Source organism: Kryptolebias marmoratus, linkage group LG4 (assembly GCF_001649575.2).
Source record: "Kryptolebias marmoratus isolate JLee-2015 linkage group LG4, ASM164957v2, whole genome shotgun sequence".
In the NCBI taxonomy this organism is placed as follows: domain Eukaryota; kingdom Metazoa; phylum Chordata; class Actinopteri; order Cyprinodontiformes; family Rivulidae; genus Kryptolebias; species Kryptolebias marmoratus.
The window spans coordinates 16,624,533-16,644,920 of record NC_051433.1 but is presented as its reverse complement, the minus strand read 5'-3'; the positions used below and the strand labels follow the sequence as shown (position 1 = coordinate 16,644,920).

Genomic DNA, 20,388 nt, shown 5'->3' with positions numbered 1-20,388 from the left:
GGTCGGACTTTTCCTCTCCATTATCTCGGCCTTTAAAGGTCGGGTTTTTGACTTTTTGTTTTTTTTTTTAGACAGAGCTGCGAGGTTTCGCATTACCAGATGTAAAACCCAACGTCGTAGCCAACTCGAAGGATGTTTTAGTGAAGTTCCTAACGCGTTTTCTTCCCCTTTTCTTTTTTTTTTGAGGAACCGGTGGAAGGCGGACACCACCAGCGATGGATAAGCTAACAGTTAGCTCGGTTGTTAGCCGGGAGTCATAGATCACAGCGCAGGCTCGAGCTAGCATGCTAACAGCTAGCTAGTCGGGCTAATTTTTTTCCTATTTCTTTTTTTCGGTTTAACCGAGTTACTTCGTTCAGCTGTAATATCGAAACTACTACCTGTCTGTCTCCGGGCCTTTGTTTCTCACTGTGGCGACTCCGTCCAAGGCCAGCTAAGTCGGGAAAGAGGGGGGAGAAGGACTCGGGCTTTTGTTGTCGAAAGGAAACGACTCTCGGTGCCGTTCCGTTTGAGAGGTGGCGCCTCGCTCCTAACCCATGAACTATGCTGTCCAACGCTCAGAACCAGCCGCTGTTCCCGAACCCGGCGGGGCAGCAGAACCCGGCCGGGCAGCAGAGAACCGTCCTGACGATCAAGAAGAACGCCATCACGGACGACTACAAGATCACCAGCCAGGTGCTGGGGCTGGGGATCAACGGCAAGGTGCTCGAGATCTTCCAGAAGAAGACCGGTGACAAATACGCGCTGAAGGTGGGTTTCTGTTCATGTCTGATGTGCTGTCCTTAAAGCACTGGTTGTTTGAAACTGCCATTGACAAAAAATAAATAAACAATTCTGAATATTAGTCCTGAAGGTCCAAGCTGCCTGACCTATTTATAGCTGTGGGTCTGTATTGGTTTCACATGGAAGATCTGATCCTGGGTTTTGTGAACCCCAATTAAAGTTTATTTAGCTTACTGCAGCACCAAACTTCCACAGACATACATATCGTGTTTTTGTAATTTCTCCTTTTTTAAGAAGAAATTACAGAAAATACCACGTCTGTTCATTCAAATACTTGACGGCGATTCAATAATTTTTAGTCATTTTGATGTTTGGGAAAGTCAGCACTTCTGATGAAGTTTGTTTATCACTGGATATCATCACTCACACTAAAGCCTAACCCAACAACCAACATAACTTATTAGTTATTCACATGAGTACTAGGGGATGACCCAGCTTTTTATTTAAAAAAAGGAAGTAACGTAAAAAGCCCAGATGTTTAGGGTTAAACCAAAGTTACAGTGTTTAAAGAAAGAAAGGCAATAAAAACATGCAAAGTACGTGGAAAAGGGAGAACTTGCGTATTATAGTTAAGACCAAAAAAGGATTTTAAACCAATCTTTGTGCTAACTGATAGACCCCCAAGAAAACGATGAAAACAAACCGGGGCTGCCTTACCTGCTCTGTTCAAACCACACTAAACAACAAGAAAAGCACCCCTAATTCTGGTGTAATAAGCAGTCGGACTCTGGGTTAAAGCAACAAATGTGTGAGTGGTGTGGACTAAAACCTGGCCCCGTGTCCGGCTGGACAAAAGAGTGACCTCTCATTTGTTGCGTTATGTCTAGCTGTAACGATTCAGAGACAGATTGAATACAGACACAGTGACAAGCTGCTCAGGTGGGTGAGCCGCTGCAGCTCCTCCTCTGTGCCTCCTTCACTGTCCTCTTCTGTGCTTCCTTCGCTGTCCTCCTCTGAGGCTCCCTCGCTGTCCTCCTCTGAGGCTCCCTCGCTGTCCTCCTCTGTGGCTCCCTCGCTGTCCTCCTCTGAGCCTCCTTCACTGTCCTCCTCCTGTTCCTCCCTCGCTGTCCTCCTCCTGTTCCTCCCTCACTGTCCTCCTCTGAGCTTCATGTGACAGATGAGATCTGTCCTTGTGTTTTCTGTGGTGTTTTTTCATGTTCATATCTGAGAATCGTCCCTCACATGTTGCTCTGCTCAGAGGCAGGGTAAGAGACAGTTTGACCATTTTGATGATGTCTAAGCGTCTGGATTATTTCGACCTGTGTCCTGAAAGAGACATGTTGATATTCAGTCAGACCAAGATGGTCCCCGGATACAGACACAATATAAACAATGTCCTGCTCGGTTTTTGTACTGTCTGTCCATCAAAATCTATCAAAAATGACTCTCCAAAATTCATCTAACTCTATTTGTATTCCCGTTTCCCGTGAATGGTATGCGCTCCGTACATTTACTCCCAGCTGCTTCCTCAAAGGTGTATCTCCAGCGTAGGAAGGAGGAACCTGCGTGGTTTGCTTAATAAAAGACAAGGACAAAAATATTGCAAAGAGCTCACTGCTGCTCAGTTAGCATGTTTTGCTGTTGAGAAAGGTGGCATTTCTCTTTTTCGCTAGTTTCTTTATTGACCATGACTTGTGCCACATTAATGTCCTTGCTCTTATTATGTTTCTTAAATAAAAGATAATAAAATTCTCGGAGTCTGTATGAAACACACCTACTTTGCCTGGCAGATGTAGATGCGAGCAGCAAATCTTGCACCAGATTTCAGTGTTATCCTCTGTGATGTTACGTATTGTTGATTTTTGTTGTGCATGAGTACCTACGTACCAGTTATGTGCTTCTCTGCCAGTAACAATAAATCTGGTTATTTGCTATTTAAACACCACACGTAAAGCACGGGGTGTTCTCATGTTTAAACATAAATAGTAATGTCTCCTCATTGCTGTTGAGGAACTATTTTAGAGCGGGTGCTGTTTCAGTTCACCTGTGAGTTGCGGCCTTGTAACTCCGAAGCGCAACAAAGTTAGTTGTGATTTCTCAAATAGTTTCTTTTCTGCAGCTCGCTGGTGTAGATTCTCAGTTGGTGTAGATTTTCTGCAGCTCATAAGTTAAAGCTCACGGCAGGCTCCAATCTGACACTGTATCAGGAACAACGCCTAAAGATCCCTTTCTGTCCTGGTCAGTGATTAATAAAGATCCACAGACGGTGATGGATACATGTCCATGTAAAGAGGACATTTCTGGGCAGGGAACTGTGGATATGAAGTGTGTTTGAGTAATTGTAACGTAAACACCTTCACCAGGAAAATCGCAGTGAAACCTTGTCGAGAAGGGAATGGTTTTATTTATTGTTTCAGCCTTGGGTCCACATGGGATCAGTGCTTCCTTACAAACCAGTTTTAACAGTATCCTTCCAACCTTGCATGTTGAAAGGATACTGTTATTAAAAACGGCATGAAACTGTAAGAAATTAGTTAATGGTTTACCTTCAGAATTAGGAGAGAAACACATTTAACATGTAATATTGAAGATTGGAACTCAAATATTCTTTTAACTCAGCCCACACTTTATATCATCTGAATTGTTTATTTTTATAAATTATATATGAATTTAACCTTCTGAGACCCTGCCTTTCATTTCACTGAAAAACTGCACACCAAACAAAAGCTTGGGTCTCAGGAGGTTAAATTTTATTCATTTAGATAATATCATTATACATATTCATGTTTAAGGGTGTGCAGAGGTGAGCAATAAAATGCGCAACCAAAAATAAAGGTTTGCAAGGCGTGCACATACAAATAGTCAGCGATTTTTCTCAATTCAAACGCAGGCGGATACTCAGAATTCAATGAGACTGCAATGAAAAGTTTGCCTTTTGTTTTCATATATTTTCCTACAATTTTGAGACGCCAACTATAGTCTCCAGCAGTCACAGCCCAGTGAGATCCCACCTTTTACAACTATACTCACACAATTCTTCATTCACTAGAATTAAGCGTGAAGTCTGTTATTCCTAGTAAATTTGGATCCTGCTGGTGTGTGTGTGGGTGGGGGATTCCACCTTTCGGTCATTGAATGCACCTTTTAATGGAAAACCAAAATAATGACGATGTGCCTTTTCTTTCTGAAATGTATCAGTTGTTCACTTCACGACACTAAAAGCATAAAGAGACCTGAGAGTAACGCCACAGCGAAGCCTGAGCTTTGTGGATGATGGAATAATGATCTCATGAGTGTGCTGCCGTATTAACCGGCCCAGATGGCTCTTAAAATTACTCAGCGTTCGTATCTGTGGTGCCGTTTTTAATAACCTGGACCAGGTCACCGCATGACTTGTGACGAGCTTGTGCTTAAATAGCGGGTCGTCGTGACCGAACTGCAGGTGGAAGAAGCTCTGCTGGTCTGGACTTGCTTTGTTTGTGCTAATGCGAACTGTCAGACTGTGTGTGTGTGCTTGTGTGTTTGCCTGTTAGCAAAATACCTTATGTGTCACCAGACGTTTTTTAACAACACCCTGATATTAATCATTGGATGTACGTCTACGACTGATTTTAACCTTTGAAGTCAACTCGGTTCAGCCACCACATAAATGGCTCCAACTCAGGCAGTTTTACAGATATTGGGCTCAAAGTTAGTGTGGTAGTAGCTGAGAGTCATCCCCAAACTAACCCCTTGGTTTTTTTTTTAGCTGAAGCAAATCAGTTTAATCTTTCATAAGACGTAAGGGAACCACGTCACCTTGTGAAGAGGGCGAACTACTAATCCACGATGGAAAGTTTTATGTCCTGTTTATACAATATAAACCTGGTTACTGCAAATAACTGAGCCATCCGTTTGCTTTGCTGGTATTACAAGAATAAAAAATAACGACAGAAATCACTTGTTCACCAACTGCTTCTGCAGTTGTAGTTGTGCTTCATCTAGGAAAGTGCTCCTTTTAAGATTGCTTTATTGAAATTATATAATCATCATAGCCAGAGTGGCTGCAAAGTTTGGCAGCAGATTATAAGCTGTTACATTCGCATTACCTGGAATTAGGTCTTCATTTGAGGAAACAAACCTGTCGAGGCTTGCCTAAAATCAGAACCAGAAACATCAGGCATCGCAAAAAAAACCCAATCTGCTTTTGCATTAAGAATGCTTAACAAATGGTGTCTTTAAAACAGTGAGTCCTTATTAACCCACACTGTTGTCTGATTAAACATTAACATGAATTGAGGAAGAGCTCATGTTTCAGTTATGAGAAAGGGAAGGAAGAGGCAATCCTTTGGCACTTGTTGAGTAATTTCTACACCTTGAAGTGTTGCTCCTTTTTAAAGAAATAAGAAAGAAGTATAAATATATTGCTGGTTGATCATGTGAAATAGCAGTTCCAGTATTGATTGCCTTCTTGAGCAAGAACAGCTTTTAGGTTGTTGTTATTTTTTAAAGTTTTATCACCACAAACATGCACGTAAATACAATTTGGCACAAGATGTTCCGATGCGGTTTATCCTTTTAAAACGTTTTTGTGGAAAGAACATGTTTATAGTCTTCTAAAACTCCATTGGGGGGAAAAAAAACAAAAACAAATCTTTAAAGACTGTCATTTGTCAAAGTCTGTTCTTCGAAAGCCACGTTTTTATGTTGTTACATAGCCTGAGGTGTTTGCTCGTGTGCGTTACTCTGATTGTGCACCTTTTTAAGGACAGAGGAGACCTTTTATTGACCCAGGAGCTAAAACGTTTCAGATCACACATTTGGGACTAAAACTAATCTGTTGTTTTGATTTTTTGATTCAAGCCAGTGACAGTAAGGCACCTGGTGGCTCAGTCTTGAGTCTGATCTATTAAAATGTATATTTGTATAGTCTGTGACTGCTGCAGAAGCCACCCACACGCACATGGACGACCTCTTTCTCTTTCTGATGAAGGAAATTCATTTGAAACGATGTGGTGTCGTGGTTTTGATGGTGGGACGAAGAACCAAGTAACCAGCTGTAAATATGCTGGAGTAAAATTCCACTCTTATGTAACTTGTCAAACTGCAGTCGGCCTTGGTCGTAAATACAGTTTTAGTTTAAAGAGCTCTCTATAGATCCAACTAAAGCATAATGTCATGTGTGTCTCCAGCTTGTCCTCTGTGTGTTATTTTTATCTGTGTGGTTACGTAGTGCTGAATGGTATTAATGGTAAAAGGAAGTGAAGCGTTTTTTGTCCCGCTCTTTCCCATGTTTGCAGTCCATTCAGGATGTGACACGTCTTGATGCTCTTGTAGGAATGTAAGCTAAAACCTTTAATAATTAATCAAGCTTGAAGCCTAAATTGCCTGACGTTTCTAACTAATCAGAGTCAACCTAAGAGAAAGTTTCCTGAACATTTAACCCTTAAAGATTGCTGTTTACCTTACCTTGTCCTGGTGGAGGGGCGTTATCCAGGAGTAAAATGCCACCACACAGGTCTGTTAATAATAATAATAATAAGACTCCCATTTTTATTTTTCACTTTTTTTTAGCTTACTTCTTCTTTTCAGACTCCAGTCTGATGCCCTGTTGTGAAAAGGTTGCATCATATGTAGACATTTAGTCATTTTGTTTAGAAATAAAGTTCCCAGATTTCACAGCAGTAGGTTTAGTTGAACCGTTCAAAGCCGCGTTGTCGCAATTTTAGATACACCAAGATATCCTATTACTGTACTTCCTAAACCCTCACAAAGTACAAGTACATGTGTCTGTGGTCAACCGGAAAGAAGTGTCTTAAAATATTTTTAGGACTTTCCACTTTTTTTTTTCTAAGTCAGTAAAATGAATTTTCCCCTATGTGATAATGCATTCTGGTAAAACCTTGCTACAAACAAAACAAACAACAANGGGGGGGGGGGGGGGGGGGGGAGTTCTTTTATCGTTACTTGTATAACAAATTAATTAAAAAGTTGGCACGCATTCGATGAATTTGTGCTGCAAGAACGACACAAAAATCAACAAAATACTGTGGGGGGGGGCATTGAATAGTGATTGAGTTCTTGCGAAATGTTCCACAGTGGAACAAAATGGTTTGTGCTGTTCTTTCTGCTATCCCACAAAAGAATGTCCCACATTTGTCAGATGCCTGAGATAACTGCTGCATGATTCAAAAGCCGACAGCGTGGTGGTGATCTATTTATTGCCTGCTCTAATGTAATTAATTTAGACTTCCTTATTCAGCTAAAACTGCCCACGTGCTCATGAGGTCTGAAAGGTCGTATGTGTTTTCTTTCTACTGTCTGACAGAATTTTCTACATTCGCACATGTGCTACAGTGGCTCGGAGAGTTGGCTTCCTGTTATTTGAAAGTGTTCAATAACTCTCTCATCTGATGATACGGTTTGTTTTGAAACTCCTTGCCTGTCTCATTGTGTACACAGTGAATCATAACGCTGTTGAAGGGAAGAGTTGAAGATGGTGGAGATGGGATAAAGTTAAAATTAGAGCAGGAGCCGTGATCTCTGTAGTGCCGCCATTGAAGGCGGGGGAAAAAAATGAATGTTATTTCAAACTGTTTTTAATCCTCGTGTGCTGGTATTTCATCTGTGAAGGATTTCCTCATGTCCCTTTGTTTCCACGAGAAACATTCAGTCTGTATCAGGAAATACGAGCGTTTCTGCAACCAACCCAGGCTACATCTGGGACATATTATCATATTATTAATCCTTTTTCACACCACGCTTTTAAGCGGTGCCTGACGCTCGGCCCTCCTCCATCAGTGCCATGTGTGAAATGACTGACTAAAGTTGATTCACCGCTGATATGCCTCTAAGCTGCCGGGGGATGCAGTCACAGAGCCGAGTTGGCGAGTACGTGGGAGGTGGTGTGCGGTACTACATCGGCTGTGCCGTCTCTTCGCTGGTGTCGTTTGTTGCAGTGTGGTTCAGGTGTGAGGAACCAAAAGCGGATTAGAGCGGGGGCTCGTCATTGGTGTGAAAGAGATTATTGTTTCCTTGCTTTCTCCTCTGTTCAGAGGCTTTGCTTGTGACGTCGTCGCAGACGTGACGCACTCGGATGATGCACTCTGAGGGGCTAAAAACACTCGTAACGGTGCTCAGACTTAATGAGTGGCTTGAAAACACATAAAATTAAAGTCCTAGCTTTCCTTGAAAGAATGCTTATCACCTGCCAGCTTTCATGCCAGAGTTTGAAACTACAAAATGATAGTTTTAACCTGTTTAGTCAAACCTTGAAAATAACATTATGCTTAATCTCGTACAACATTGCAATATCTCACGCAACCTGTTAGCACTTAAAGTATGTGTTCTGACTGAGTTTCAGCTACCGCCACACCAATCATCCAATGGTTTATGAGAAATTATGCTAACAGACTTGATTCCAATAAGATTTAAAAACCGATCTTGTTTGATCAGTTGGGGATGAGTCTCATCTTATCTACTACTACTACCATATCAAGTTTTAGCACAATATCTGTAAAATTGGCTGAGTCGTAGCCATTTTTTTTGCTTCTACTAAGGTTGCTTAGTCGTGACGGCCATCTTGAATGAGATTGACTCCAAAAGTTAATCAGTTGTAGGTGTTCTTCCAGTGATTGCTTTCTGAGAGTTTCATTCAAATCAGTTTTAACGGTACACAAACAGGAGCACACACACGCAAGCAGAAACCTTATCGCTTTGGTAGGTAGGTCTAAAGGATATCTGTGGCGACCAATAGTCTTTAATTTATCATGTTACTTGTTTACGATGTTACTATCGTTTCTTGAAATGGCAGCCATGTTGAACGTTTTGCCACGCAGGCGTGTGCAGGTGACGTACAGTGGGTAATTATCTGGTTTCAACTGTATATGATGGTATAATGGGGCTTCACAGATGTCTTTATGCTTATTGACACAAACACGTTTACCGCCTCACTAAGTGCTCAATGAACAAGGCAGAAACAATTCTCCTCTGATGGCGTGCTGTTTAACCCCTTTTTTGTCCAGTTAAAAAAACTCTTCTGATGGAGCCAAGCTTTAATCCATCACCTCTGTAATCTCAGTTCCCTTCAGATTTCCACTTCTGTTTCCCCCGCAGTGTGACGCGTGTCAAACATCAGACTTCCCCTGGGCTCGAAGCAGCGAGTGGAGGAAGGGTTCCCCTCCAGCCGAACCCCCCTCCTACCCTCCTTGCTGCTCCACCCCACGCCCCGGGAACTTTTTGTATTGGCTCGCTGAAGTGCATTGTGTCCCCATCTGCCTCCTCCTTATTCCTCCTTCTCCACAACCGTCAGTGTTTGGCTTAAAAGGGCAAACAACAGATGGGAGGGGGTGGGGTGGGGGGGCAACACCTGCAGAGAAATGGCGGGAGTGTTTTCATGTGCATATACGCATGCGGTAAAAGAACAGCGGGAACTCTCTTTAGAGGGATTTTGGCGTTTGGTCACACGTGCTCGCTGCATCATTTAAGATCTTTTCAGGATTGCTTGTTCTGCTTTTCCTGTTAGGTTATCAACAAGATATCAGAGACATGAGCGGATCAAACCTTTAAATACAGAAATGTAGATTAGGAAACAAAGTATACTATTGAAGCAGGAGCCGTTGTGCAAACCTTAAACCTCAGTATTAATTGTCGTCCTGCTTTGCTCTGGTTCTTTCTCACGTTGTCTCAACTCTGAAGAGTCTTCGGCTTTCCCTGACCAAAGTCTCGGCCTGAATTCAGCGTTATATTGAGTTGACATCGGCACAATGTCATGCCAACACTCATTATTTTTCTCTAAGTGATGAGCATACAACATTGTCTTCATCTTTACAACAAAAAGCAAAGACAAGAAAGAGAAATTTTATGGCTATAAAAGTAAAAATATTAGATATGAAAGAAATAAAAAAGTTTGTTTCTCTCCTTTTTTCTCAGATCTGATTTGATTTGGACTAAAGGCATGCAGATAAACAAAATATAATTTCTTTATACTTTTTATAAACTTGGACTCCTCTATCTGTAGTTTTTTTTCATTATTTTTCAAAATGGACATGTTTATGGTTTCCATGGGCTGATTTTTTTTCGTTCGTAAGGCCCACTCTTGTTTGTTCTGCAGTTGTTTGAACTGTTGAAATTGAACCGAGATGGACACAAACACTTCATACCAGCTCCTCCTGGTAACAAATACTCTTTAATTAGTGCCCAGCCCAGTTTCTCATGTGTGACCTGACCTGTTAATCTGTTTTCTTGCATCAGATCTTCACATTAAGATTCCATTGGTCGCCACGAGGAATATTTGAATGCTTTTGACAAAGTTTCCTCATATTTCAGACACTAATCAGCTGCCCTTTCTTTACTTGATGGACCAGCTCAACCGCTTCAAGTGAACTGAACTGATGCTTTTTTCCCTGTTCCCTAAAGGAAATTAAAGTGTGGCCGTATAAATACTTGATAAGAATCTTCTGCTGGGTGGTTCAAGTGTGGCGATGAAGTATTTGACTGAAGCTGTGATTTAAATCTTATGGCGTTTTTGAACAATTCAGATTTTCTGAAACTGTAGAACTTGATTTTATGACAATGTTTGTCTTTTTGATCTAGGTTTAGATAAAAAATGAAATGCAGAACAGCATCGTTTATCGGCTTTGCTCGTCATTTAGCTCTTAGACTGATAGTTGATTCTCAGACAGCCAGGTCAAAGTGCTCAAATAGATGACAACGGACCTTCATTACTTGCTTTTTTTTTTAAGATATCAGGTCTCACTTTGAGTGTTTTCAATTCGGACTAACTTTCAGCTCCGTAATCTGTTCAAGAGACCATAACCCACTCTTCTGGTATTTATATACACAGATGAGCTCACGGTCGACTCCGTGGCTGCAAGGCATCTTGGTCCTGTGGCTGCAGAACAAGCCCAAATCATCAATCCTCTGCCGCCGTGTTTGACAGTTGCTTTTATGTTTGGCCTGATTATCTGTTTTACCAAGTGTGGTGCTGTGCATTATATCTAATCGTCTCCATTTTTGGTCTCAAAGATGTTTTGCAAAGTTCCTTTTAGAGGAGAAAAAAAAGGCTTCTTCCTGGTAATCTTTTTCAAACAAGGCAGACTTATTCAGTCTTTTAAATATATATACAGCCATGAACTTGAACATTTAAGGAGCTCTGTGAGCTCTGTGAAGTCTTGGTGAAAACTTGAACACTTCCCCTCCTCTGCAGTTTCTCTGAGCACTGTGCAGTCTGACCTTCGGGTGAACTGCCCTGAATCTTCTCCACCGTGAAATAGTAATTCTCACTTTAGAACGATGAACTCAAAATTATTTATAAACCCTGCCAGTTATGATGTTCAGCAACAATGGCTCATGCTTTTCAGCCATGCCGTTGTATCGACACAAACCTGAACGTTGCAGACGAGCAGCTTTTATAAACCGGCTTAGTTACCTACCACTCTCCTCAGTCAAAAACATGCAGGGAAGAAGGGGGGGGGGTCTGATACAAGCAAGTGCACAATAATGACTTGTAGTATAGTGTGTATTGTGTTATTTCATAGTAATGAAGCTGCTTATGAACATATAATGCACTGAGAGTCTCATATTTTAAACCAGAGGGCAGACTGGATGCTTGTTGCTTCTTGGGATGAAGCTCACTGTTTGGCAGTGGTGCAGGTCTGGACGATAATACACAAAAACACGGATGGACTATGACTCAGTGTCTATACCGTGTTGATTTTCTCTCCTCCGCTGACTGACAAGTCTAAATTAAACTCTCCTGTTGCTTCCGTCGTCTCCATTTTATACACCTTAAAGTTTAATCAGCTGCACGACTAATAAGAACAGAAGGACGTCACTGAAAACCCCGTTAAAGTTCATCACAAACCATTTGTTTCTTCTCTGGATAAAACATTGAATACTTAGTGTTTGTTATTAACAAATTCAAAACTATTCTTTTTTGTTTTTACAAAATTCACATCCATATTTAGACATTAAATATGCGTTTTCAGAATTTAAATTGTCTGTAATTACTAGTTTTAATAGCAATACATTTTATTGTTTGTCAAACTAAATGTATTGATTATCTTAGAAATTTAGGTCTATATTTTTCAAGGAAACTTGAAGTTTAATAAATTTTGCATCGACTCATTATAAACCTGTGCTTACTACTCTTGTCTCGCCTTGGTGAAGAAACTGGCGTCTTTTACTTGTTTATTTTAGGATGTATATTCACAAACCTAGTTAAATTCCTCGTTTTCAGACGTATCACAGCAACAAATGTTTGTTAAATGGTGTACTGACCTCTTACTGCTGGCAGAGGGGGCTACTTCCACACAAGTGTGAAATAAAAAAGAAGCTCGAACTTTTCATCATCCTGCCATCTGATGGCAGCACCTCACTTCTGTCATCTACTCACTGTCTTTGTAAATGGATAGTGGCTTATAAGTGGTCTTGATTTTTTTTTTAGTTACCAGATGCTGATTTATCATTTCATCACACTGCTTCATTATTTTCTTTGTTCATGTTCAAGTTTGTATATAAGATGTTCTTGTCTCCGTCCTCTCGTCCAGATGCTGCAGGACTGTCCCAAGGCCCGCAGGGAGGTGGAGCTGCACTGGAGGGCTGCACCTTGTACCAACATCGTGCGCATCATTGATGTTTATGAGAACCTTTATCAGAGCAGGAAGTGTCTGCTGATTGTCATGGAGTGGTGAGCGCACACTCTTCACACATCGACACTGAATAAATAAAATACATTTGCATGTTTGGCTTAAATGATTTTAAGGTAAAGTTATTTCCGCTTATTACTCTTATGTGGACAAAAAATATATCTAAAAGTAGAGATGCACTGAATGCTTTTTTTATCTCCCGCTAAAATATACATTTTTGTTTTGCTGTCTGGCTTATATCAGTTTCGGTCCGCTCCAGTTTTCTTTTAGGAAATTATGTTATCAAAATAAAACAGTGCATCAGGTTACAGGATCTTCTTTGTCTCCTTCCTCATAAAATCCACTAATAAATGCTTCAAGTTACTGAGGAGTTTGTGCAAATAAAATAAAATAGGAAAACCTGTATATCTGTATAATTAAGCATCTCCTAATTTGATTCAGTTATGATTCAGTTATGATTCAGATGGCTGCGATGTGACTATAAAACCATTAATATTGCATCTTGATGGGTCCAAATCAGACTTAACAAAATCCTGAGCATAGACTCTCTCAGATTTCAAAAGAAACAATGTTTTCTCTACACTGATTTTAGGAACTAAATGAAGAAAAAGGAGTCAAACTCCTGAGTACACCGACAAGACTGTGGCAACAATGACTGACTGAGCATCACTTGTTAGAGCTTTTTGGTCCCGTTGTTGAGCGTGGGGATGGCTGTGTTTGTATGTTTTCAACACGGAGCGATCATCTTCTGTTGTGGCTCCAAAAGGTGCGACATAAGGTAGAGACTGTTGGAGACGAGTTGGCAACTCATCACAACTCAAAATTGTGAGAAAATGATCACATTTTTCGTTTGAGCCTCACTGAGTGTTTATCTGGTGCCTGTCTCCAGTCATTGGGCGAGTGGCGGGGGACACCTTGGACATGTCTCCAGTCCATCACAGAGAAAAGCAAGACAACCAGTTTAGAGCTGTCAGTGAACCATGTATGTTTTGGTCTGAGGGAGGAAACATTTTGCTCTTAAATGATAATCAAAACATAATGCCAGCTACCAGCATTTAAGCAACTTTTTTTTTTGGGGGGGGGATTGTGTGTATTTAGTTCAAAATTTTTAAAGGAAAAATAAATATAAATTCGGCTTTATTCTGAGTGATTAAAGCTGAATTTAAAATAAAATACAATCTATTTACCTTTTAATGGTATTGCTTTAGATTTGATCATTTCACCTGTTTTAAAATTATCAGTTTTTTTGTAATGTAAACAGATCCTTTCATTTTAAAAACACTCAATTTTAGTTATTTTATTTTTAGCACGTTTCCTGCTTGTTGTGTAATATTGTCTTAATTAAAATACTCAAAATTCCAGTTTTTAGTTCAGTTTTTAGTGTTGGAAACACAAATAGTAAATGACTTTTATAGCACTTTATCAAGTCTAAGGACTCAAATAGGCTTCACCCAACATTCACCCATTCACCCTCACATTCACACACTGATGGTGGTGAGCTACATTGTAGCCACAGCTGCCCTGGGGCGGGCTGACAGAGGCGAGGCTGCCGTCACACCGGCGCCAACGAGCCCTCTGACCACCACCAGTAGGCAAGGCAGGTGAAGTGTCCTCCCTAAGGACACAACAACTGAGACAGACGGAGCGGGGGTTCGAACCCCTACCTCCTGAGCCACTGCCGCCCAAGCAGGAGAAAGTTCTGGTTTGTTAGGTTAACACATCCTAACAAGGCTAATTATTGTAAATTCACTCTGCGTGATCCTAGTAAAATATAATGCCCCAATTCTTCTAAATGAACTTGGTTCTATTTTCTTGACTTTCTATTTCCATCTGGTTGTAAATTTTAACCACCAACCCCCCCCCCCCTCCCCCCATACTTGTCACACATGAGTGTCACCTGCCCTTTAGAAATCATCTCTGTCAACTCTTGCAGCTCCTTGCTCACATTGAGTTATAAGATTAAAAGCAGAACCTTTTGCTTGATTAAACACATTATATCTTTTTTTTTTTCCATTATCACTCCTGTTTTGGAGACGTCTTTGCGCTGCAGATCATGTGTGCGAGCGTGCGGTTTGATATTTGCCGGGGCGTAACGATTTTCTGCTGTTACGCTGCAAAATGTGCACGGGTATTCTCCACTTAGTCACTCAATCATCATCTCCTCTGACAGAGAATTCACACATTTTTCTCAACATTTTTCAGAAACAAGGAGGAAGAGGGCTGGGTTGAGAGTCCTCAAGAACATCTCCTGCATCTGACCACATTAGAGGAAACAAAAAGCAGACTGAGACACATGTGCACAAATGAGGAATCGCCTCTCAGCATCACGTTTGCGGTGTCCGTTTCTGAGTAAGCCGAATGTTCAGAAGTTTGATGTGTGCTGCGGTTGAGCTCGAGCAGCCTCTTGGATGTGAGCTCTGCTCTCCCGTAACCAGCCATACGAGCGAAGAAGCTGCTCTCACATGACAAGTTGGTATTGATGATTTGACCTGAAACTCACACAGTCATTATGAGCAAAATGCTTAAATGAAACTCATCGAGTATATGAGTACGAGCTTCTCGTACTCGATTGAAGCCGTGTAACCCTTCTCTTGCTGTTTGTTGGTATGTACTGAGACCCGTCAGGTTTTCAGTAAGTCCACATTTAGAATACGAGTCCCTTTGATGAATTCCTGTTGTAGTGGTCTCGAGTGTTGTGGTTAATATATTTAACCAAGCTGGTTGCAGAGGTTAGTTTTGCTTGAAGCTTCTTTTTTTAAATTAGCCCTTGCCATTTGCAAATCTAAAAAAAAAAAAAAAAATTTAATTAAATTTGAGGTTGACTCAGCAAAGGCGGGCATCATTTTCTTCTTCCTACTTTGTCGACTTAGTAAAAGAAATTATTTTTCAGCTGAGAAGTGTTACAGATTTTTTGCTTTTGTGCCATTTGATGACATTTCAGTACAAACATACTCATTAATTCAAGACCAGGTACGCACCTGTATCACCTGCTGCCTTTTATGTCAGCGTTTTAAACTAAGATCCTCTCAGAATAAGAAGGAACAGAGTTCTCTTTGTTTTGGTGAAACCTTGTCAATGATTTGCTTTATCTCCTGCAGTAACGAGACGTCTCATGTGATCTGATAGTCTGTGTTGAGGATGACTTTCAGCTACTACCACACCAAACTCTTTATCTCTAAATTTGGCTGTTGTCACCATTTTTGTGTTTTCCAAGATCGGTTACCAACAGCCGCCATCTTGCGTCGGGCTGACCTCAAAAGGTAATCAGCTGCAGGTCTGCATCCAGTTCTGAGAGTTTCAGCGGGGTGGCATTTTATTAGAATGTTGTCCCTGGATCTCTCTCGGTACTTCGGTTCTCATTAAAACCTGCAAACATCTCCTCTGCACATAATTCAGACTTCACACCGTTGAGTGTGAGAGAGAGAAAGAAAAAAAAAAAACTTGCTGCTTTTTCAAAGAAAAACGGCGCTGCTGTCAGACGCCGTTATTGGAAACTGTGTGATAAGTTCTCCACTCAGCGAGCCTCCGGCTGTAGCTGTGCTTTCTGTGGCGATTTTAGTCTCTGACATGACAGAACTGACTGGAATAAACGGGACTGGGATGATGACAATACATGTCTGCACATAAAACAAAATCTCTGTTTATAAACTAATTACAAACAGATTGTTCTGTCCTGTGGTGTACTAACGTCTTGCACTTGGTCGCATCTTTACTCATTAAACCTTTAAAAACTGTACGATTTACATGGTAAAATGTATTAATTTATTCCAGCTGTTTATTATCTTGTCCTGTTGAGATATTTGACCTTGACTATCAAGCTGTGGTAGTTTGTAAATAGTTGAAACCTGAAGCTATTTGTGTTGGTCAACCATCAAACCCCGGGCCATCCCTGGAGAAGAAACAAAGGGAAAAAATCTGCGTAGTCACAGAAATCGGCAAGTTAATTCTGCAGAAGCTGATGCATAATGGGATTTAATTATTTATTATTATTATTATCATTTTAAACCTAAAAATCTTATGTTTGCTTGTAAGCCAGTGCAAAAGAACATCTAAAGCAACTCCAGCCTGGTTCAAACAAAGCCGCTTCACATTAACATCAGATAGTTTCTTTTCAGCTCATTTTTTCAGCAGAACACCAGCGACGCAGATTTAATTTGAACTCAGAGTAACATAAACATGTTTTCTCGTCGGATACAAAACCTGAAAACATCTGTTTTAACACAAAGATCATAAATATCAGAGTTCCTTCGAATTTCTGTTGATTTCTTTGAGACAGTTGCAGCACATCAGCGATATTTGAATTGATCCTCGTGTCACAGTGCATATGAGTTCAAGCTGAAACACACTTTTTTGTTGTTGTTTTGTTTACAGTATGGATGGTGGAGAGCTTTTTAGTCGAATCCAGAGCAGAGGAGACCAGGCCTTCACAGAGAAAGGTAACAAGTTCGTATTGACTGAATAATAGCCAGCACATGGCAACGTAATAAATAGAAATATAAAAGTCGCTGTCAAGAGCCATGACATCACATGACACATCTCTGCGACACTGGCATGTGCCGCTGCAGGTACAGTGTCGACGGCGTGATCCGGATTCTTAAGTTCGTTTGCTCGTAATTTCTTTAAGTTGAGTTGTTTCTTCTCTTCTTTGCAGAGGCATCTGATATAATGCGCAGTATAGGGGAGGCCATTCAGTTTCTGCATGCCATCAACATTGCACACAGAGATGTTAAGGTTTGTGTATAGCTTTATATTAAAACGCTGACCCTGTCGACGCTGGTGCTGGGCGATGAGACGATAGAAAAGTGTCCATCGTGCTACTTGTCTTCTATTGTTTCTAACGTAATTTTATCAATTGTTCATGCAAATATTTCATAAAGTAGGCTACGACGAATGTATTATAGTTGTCACTTTGCATACACTCCATTTATATAAGCGATAAATAAGAATAAAAGATAACTATTAGGCAGAGAAGCTCCGTATTGTGGTTCTGCGACCTGACGCTGCTTTAAGGCATTTAACTCATGAGCGCTGAGAGATGGAGAGGCATGAAGTATCAAACTCGGGGTCGTAACAAGTGGAGACGGCTACGCAGGCAGCCCAAGAAGAAGGACTTTTACAAAACGAGGGGGAACGTTTGCGATTTGGTTACGTTTTACAGAAAACGGTCATTTGCAAACTCCGCTACAAGACTGTTTCCTCGTCCGACGCCAACACAACGAACCTCTTCTATCACTTAAAGAAGAACCACGAAAAGGAAAACGGGACAATCCAAAAAGTGCGAGATCAAGCAAGTTGTAAAAGGGGTGGGGAAAGCTGCGAACAGAAAAACTTGAGCCAGCCGAAGATAATGGAGTCATCTGTTTGATACATAAATGTTGCGGCACTAAAATGCAGCAATCCCCGTTTGTGAAAGTTCAGTTAAATGTCACTTTGAAATAAAGTTTGAAAAAAGTAAGCAATGATATTATTTTGTCGTGTTTTTCAGAGAATAACTGAAAACACACTTAATTGTGGTATATTGTGATATAAAATAGTCCATATCGTGATATGATTTTTTTTTTTCCATATCGCCCAGCACTAGTTGACGCATCTAAAAGACTTTAAAAATTAAAAATTAAAAAAAAAACTTTTGAGCACTTCTGCAGCTGCTGATATATTCTTGTGTGTCTGAATCTTTCCTGCAGCCGGAGAATCTACTGTATTCTTCGAGGAGGCCTGGCGCGGATCTCAAACTCACAGACTTCGGTTTTGCCAAAGAGACCACGTCACACAACTCGTTAGACACTCCCTGCTACACACCCTACTATGTTGGTAAGGCTCTGCTGCTTCAGCTTTTATTTCTGAGTTTGGACTGGAAGTACTTTACGTTCTGTTTGGCTTTTTATTTAAACCTTTTAACATGTCTCAATAATGGACATAAGTGTATATTTCCTGACATAAAGGCTTTTCTAATACTTTGTGTCCAAAATGTCTCGTTCCGATTCACACAGTTTAATCCCCTGAATGTGTTCATCCTTCTTGGATTCATTGGAATCCAAGGTAGTGGTCCCAGTACAAACACCACAGGGTCAATTGGACTACCAGTTCCCATTATTTATTTCTTTTTTTTAGTATTCTGATGATTTTGCGACTATTACAGGTAAATCCCCAAAAAACTGCACACGGTCCTGTATCAGACCCCAGTTCCTCCAATGTAGGGCTGAGACTGAGCTTTTGTATAATGTTAAAACTAGTTGAGTTAAAAGAAACAACTAATTTTAATCATCCAGTCAATGTTTTTTCCTTTATGACAGCTCATGCTCATATCTTCCTGGGTCTCATCCTCAGTTATATACCTCTACCTCCTACTTTTCTTTTACATTGAATGTTTTCTGACAGGTCAGCGAGTAACATGAATTCATTGTTTTCTTTGCTTTTTTTTAACCCCCTCATACGTTCATTTCTGTTCACAGCTCCGGAGGTTCTCGGCCCAGAGAAATATGACAAGTCATGTGACATGTGGTCGTTGGGTGTCATTATGTATATCCTGTAAGTCCGGCTGTCTGTAATCTTTCCGATCAGCGTCTACGATCCTGTATTTGGTGCCATAATGTTGTTGTTGTAAATGTCCAACAGGTTGTGTGGGTACCCTCCATTTTATTCTAACCACGGCCTCGCCATCTCCCCTGGGATGAGGAAGAGGATCAGGATGGGCCAGTATGAGTTCCCCAACCCTGAATGGTCTGACGTATCGGAAGAAGGTAAAACTAGACGTCTGAGCTTCCCTTAAAGGGATTTATCTACAGTCAAAAAGTCTCATACTGAACTATATAAGGTCTCATTATTGATGGTTTATGTTGGTGAAAAGTTGAAGAATACTCAGTGGATTTACCAAATGAAGTTGTTTCAAGCACAGATGTCGGGGAGGATGCAAATTAATTTCTTCCCCATTTGTGAGCAGAAAAGCACAGAAACTTCTATAATTCCTAAATGGAGGAAATGGTGATATGATATGAAATCAGCCTCATCAGTCCTGAGTAAATCCTTCTGCAGGTTTAACAGAATGAAACTAAATGAGTGGTTGCAGCAGGACTCATTGATAGGCCATCAGTTTCATCTTTTCTATATGCATCTCAATAAAAATGTCACGTAATAATTTGTTTTAAGTGGGAACTGGAAGTTTTGGGTTAAAATGTGGTAAACTGATGAGCTTTGCCTCATTCTAAAGCCACACCAAAAGTAATGGGTTACTTTTTTTCATATTTAGTTGTCTTGTGCAACAATTCTCGCTTTCATGATTGTATTTTTTTTTAGCAAGTAGTATTTCATAACTGCTTGATTGATTCATAGACTTCTGCTGATGCTTTTTATGAAACCTCTCACCCAAGACTGATCTGAAGTCTCATCAAGGAATTGAAACTGATTAAGGTGTTTCACCTCATTTCTTCTTTTTTACCGTTGTCGTTTACTGCAGTTGAAAGTGAGGTTCTATTTTCCGACTAATATGTTGGTTTTAAAAAGAAAACCGAAGCTAAGCGATGCTGATGCTGACTTTCCCCGATTTCTCTCTAAATGAGAGACGTACGGCTTCAGCATTTAAATGATCTGCCAGGTTGTAGTTGCTTGCAGAGCATGGCGCTCGCAGCCGCAGATGCGTATCTTTCTTACCTTTTTTAGTTTATTTAACCTAATTAGGATCATTGGATGCTCTTATCTCTGCTTTCATCGGTGCAGTGTTTTACATATTTGAGAATGTTAATAAACTACAACAAAAAGGAAACGTCAAAGAGTTTCTGCATACTTGTATTTGATCTTGGATATGAAAAGGGTCAGAAAATGTTGTAAAACTTAATTAAAACCATATCTTGTGTTTACAGCTAAACAACTGATCAGGACGCTCCTAAAGACCGAGCCGACCCAAAGGATGACCATCACGGAGTTCATGAATCATCCGTGGATCATCGTAAGAGCAGAAACGAAACATTTCTGAGTCGATTTTTGTCTGTTCTGGCCACTAAAGTCCGACTGAGATTTGATTCTTTGTGTGTCCCCCCCCCCC

General features: G+C 40.6%; 1 protein-coding gene across 1 annotated transcript in view; it reads left to right on the top strand.

The window, feature by feature from the left end:
- Positions 1–23: 23 nt before the first annotated feature.
- mapkapk2a (MAPK activated protein kinase 2a) overlaps positions 24–20,388 on the top strand; it is a 23,104-nt gene continuing 2,739 nt past the window's right edge. The window contains exons 1-8 of the mRNA XM_017416013.3: positions 24–750; positions 12,252–12,391; positions 16,722–16,786; positions 17,002–17,081; positions 18,035–18,161; positions 18,803–18,878; positions 18,966–19,090; positions 20,207–20,292. Of these exons, the coding sequence (XP_017271502.1) occupies positions 544–750; positions 12,252–12,391; positions 16,722–16,786; positions 17,002–17,081; positions 18,035–18,161; positions 18,803–18,878; positions 18,966–19,090; positions 20,207–20,292 (906 nt within the window). The 5' untranslated portion in view covers positions 24–543. The remainder of the gene's footprint in view (positions 751–12,251; positions 12,392–16,721; positions 16,787–17,001; positions 17,082–18,034; positions 18,162–18,802; positions 18,879–18,965; positions 19,091–20,206; positions 20,293–20,388) is intronic.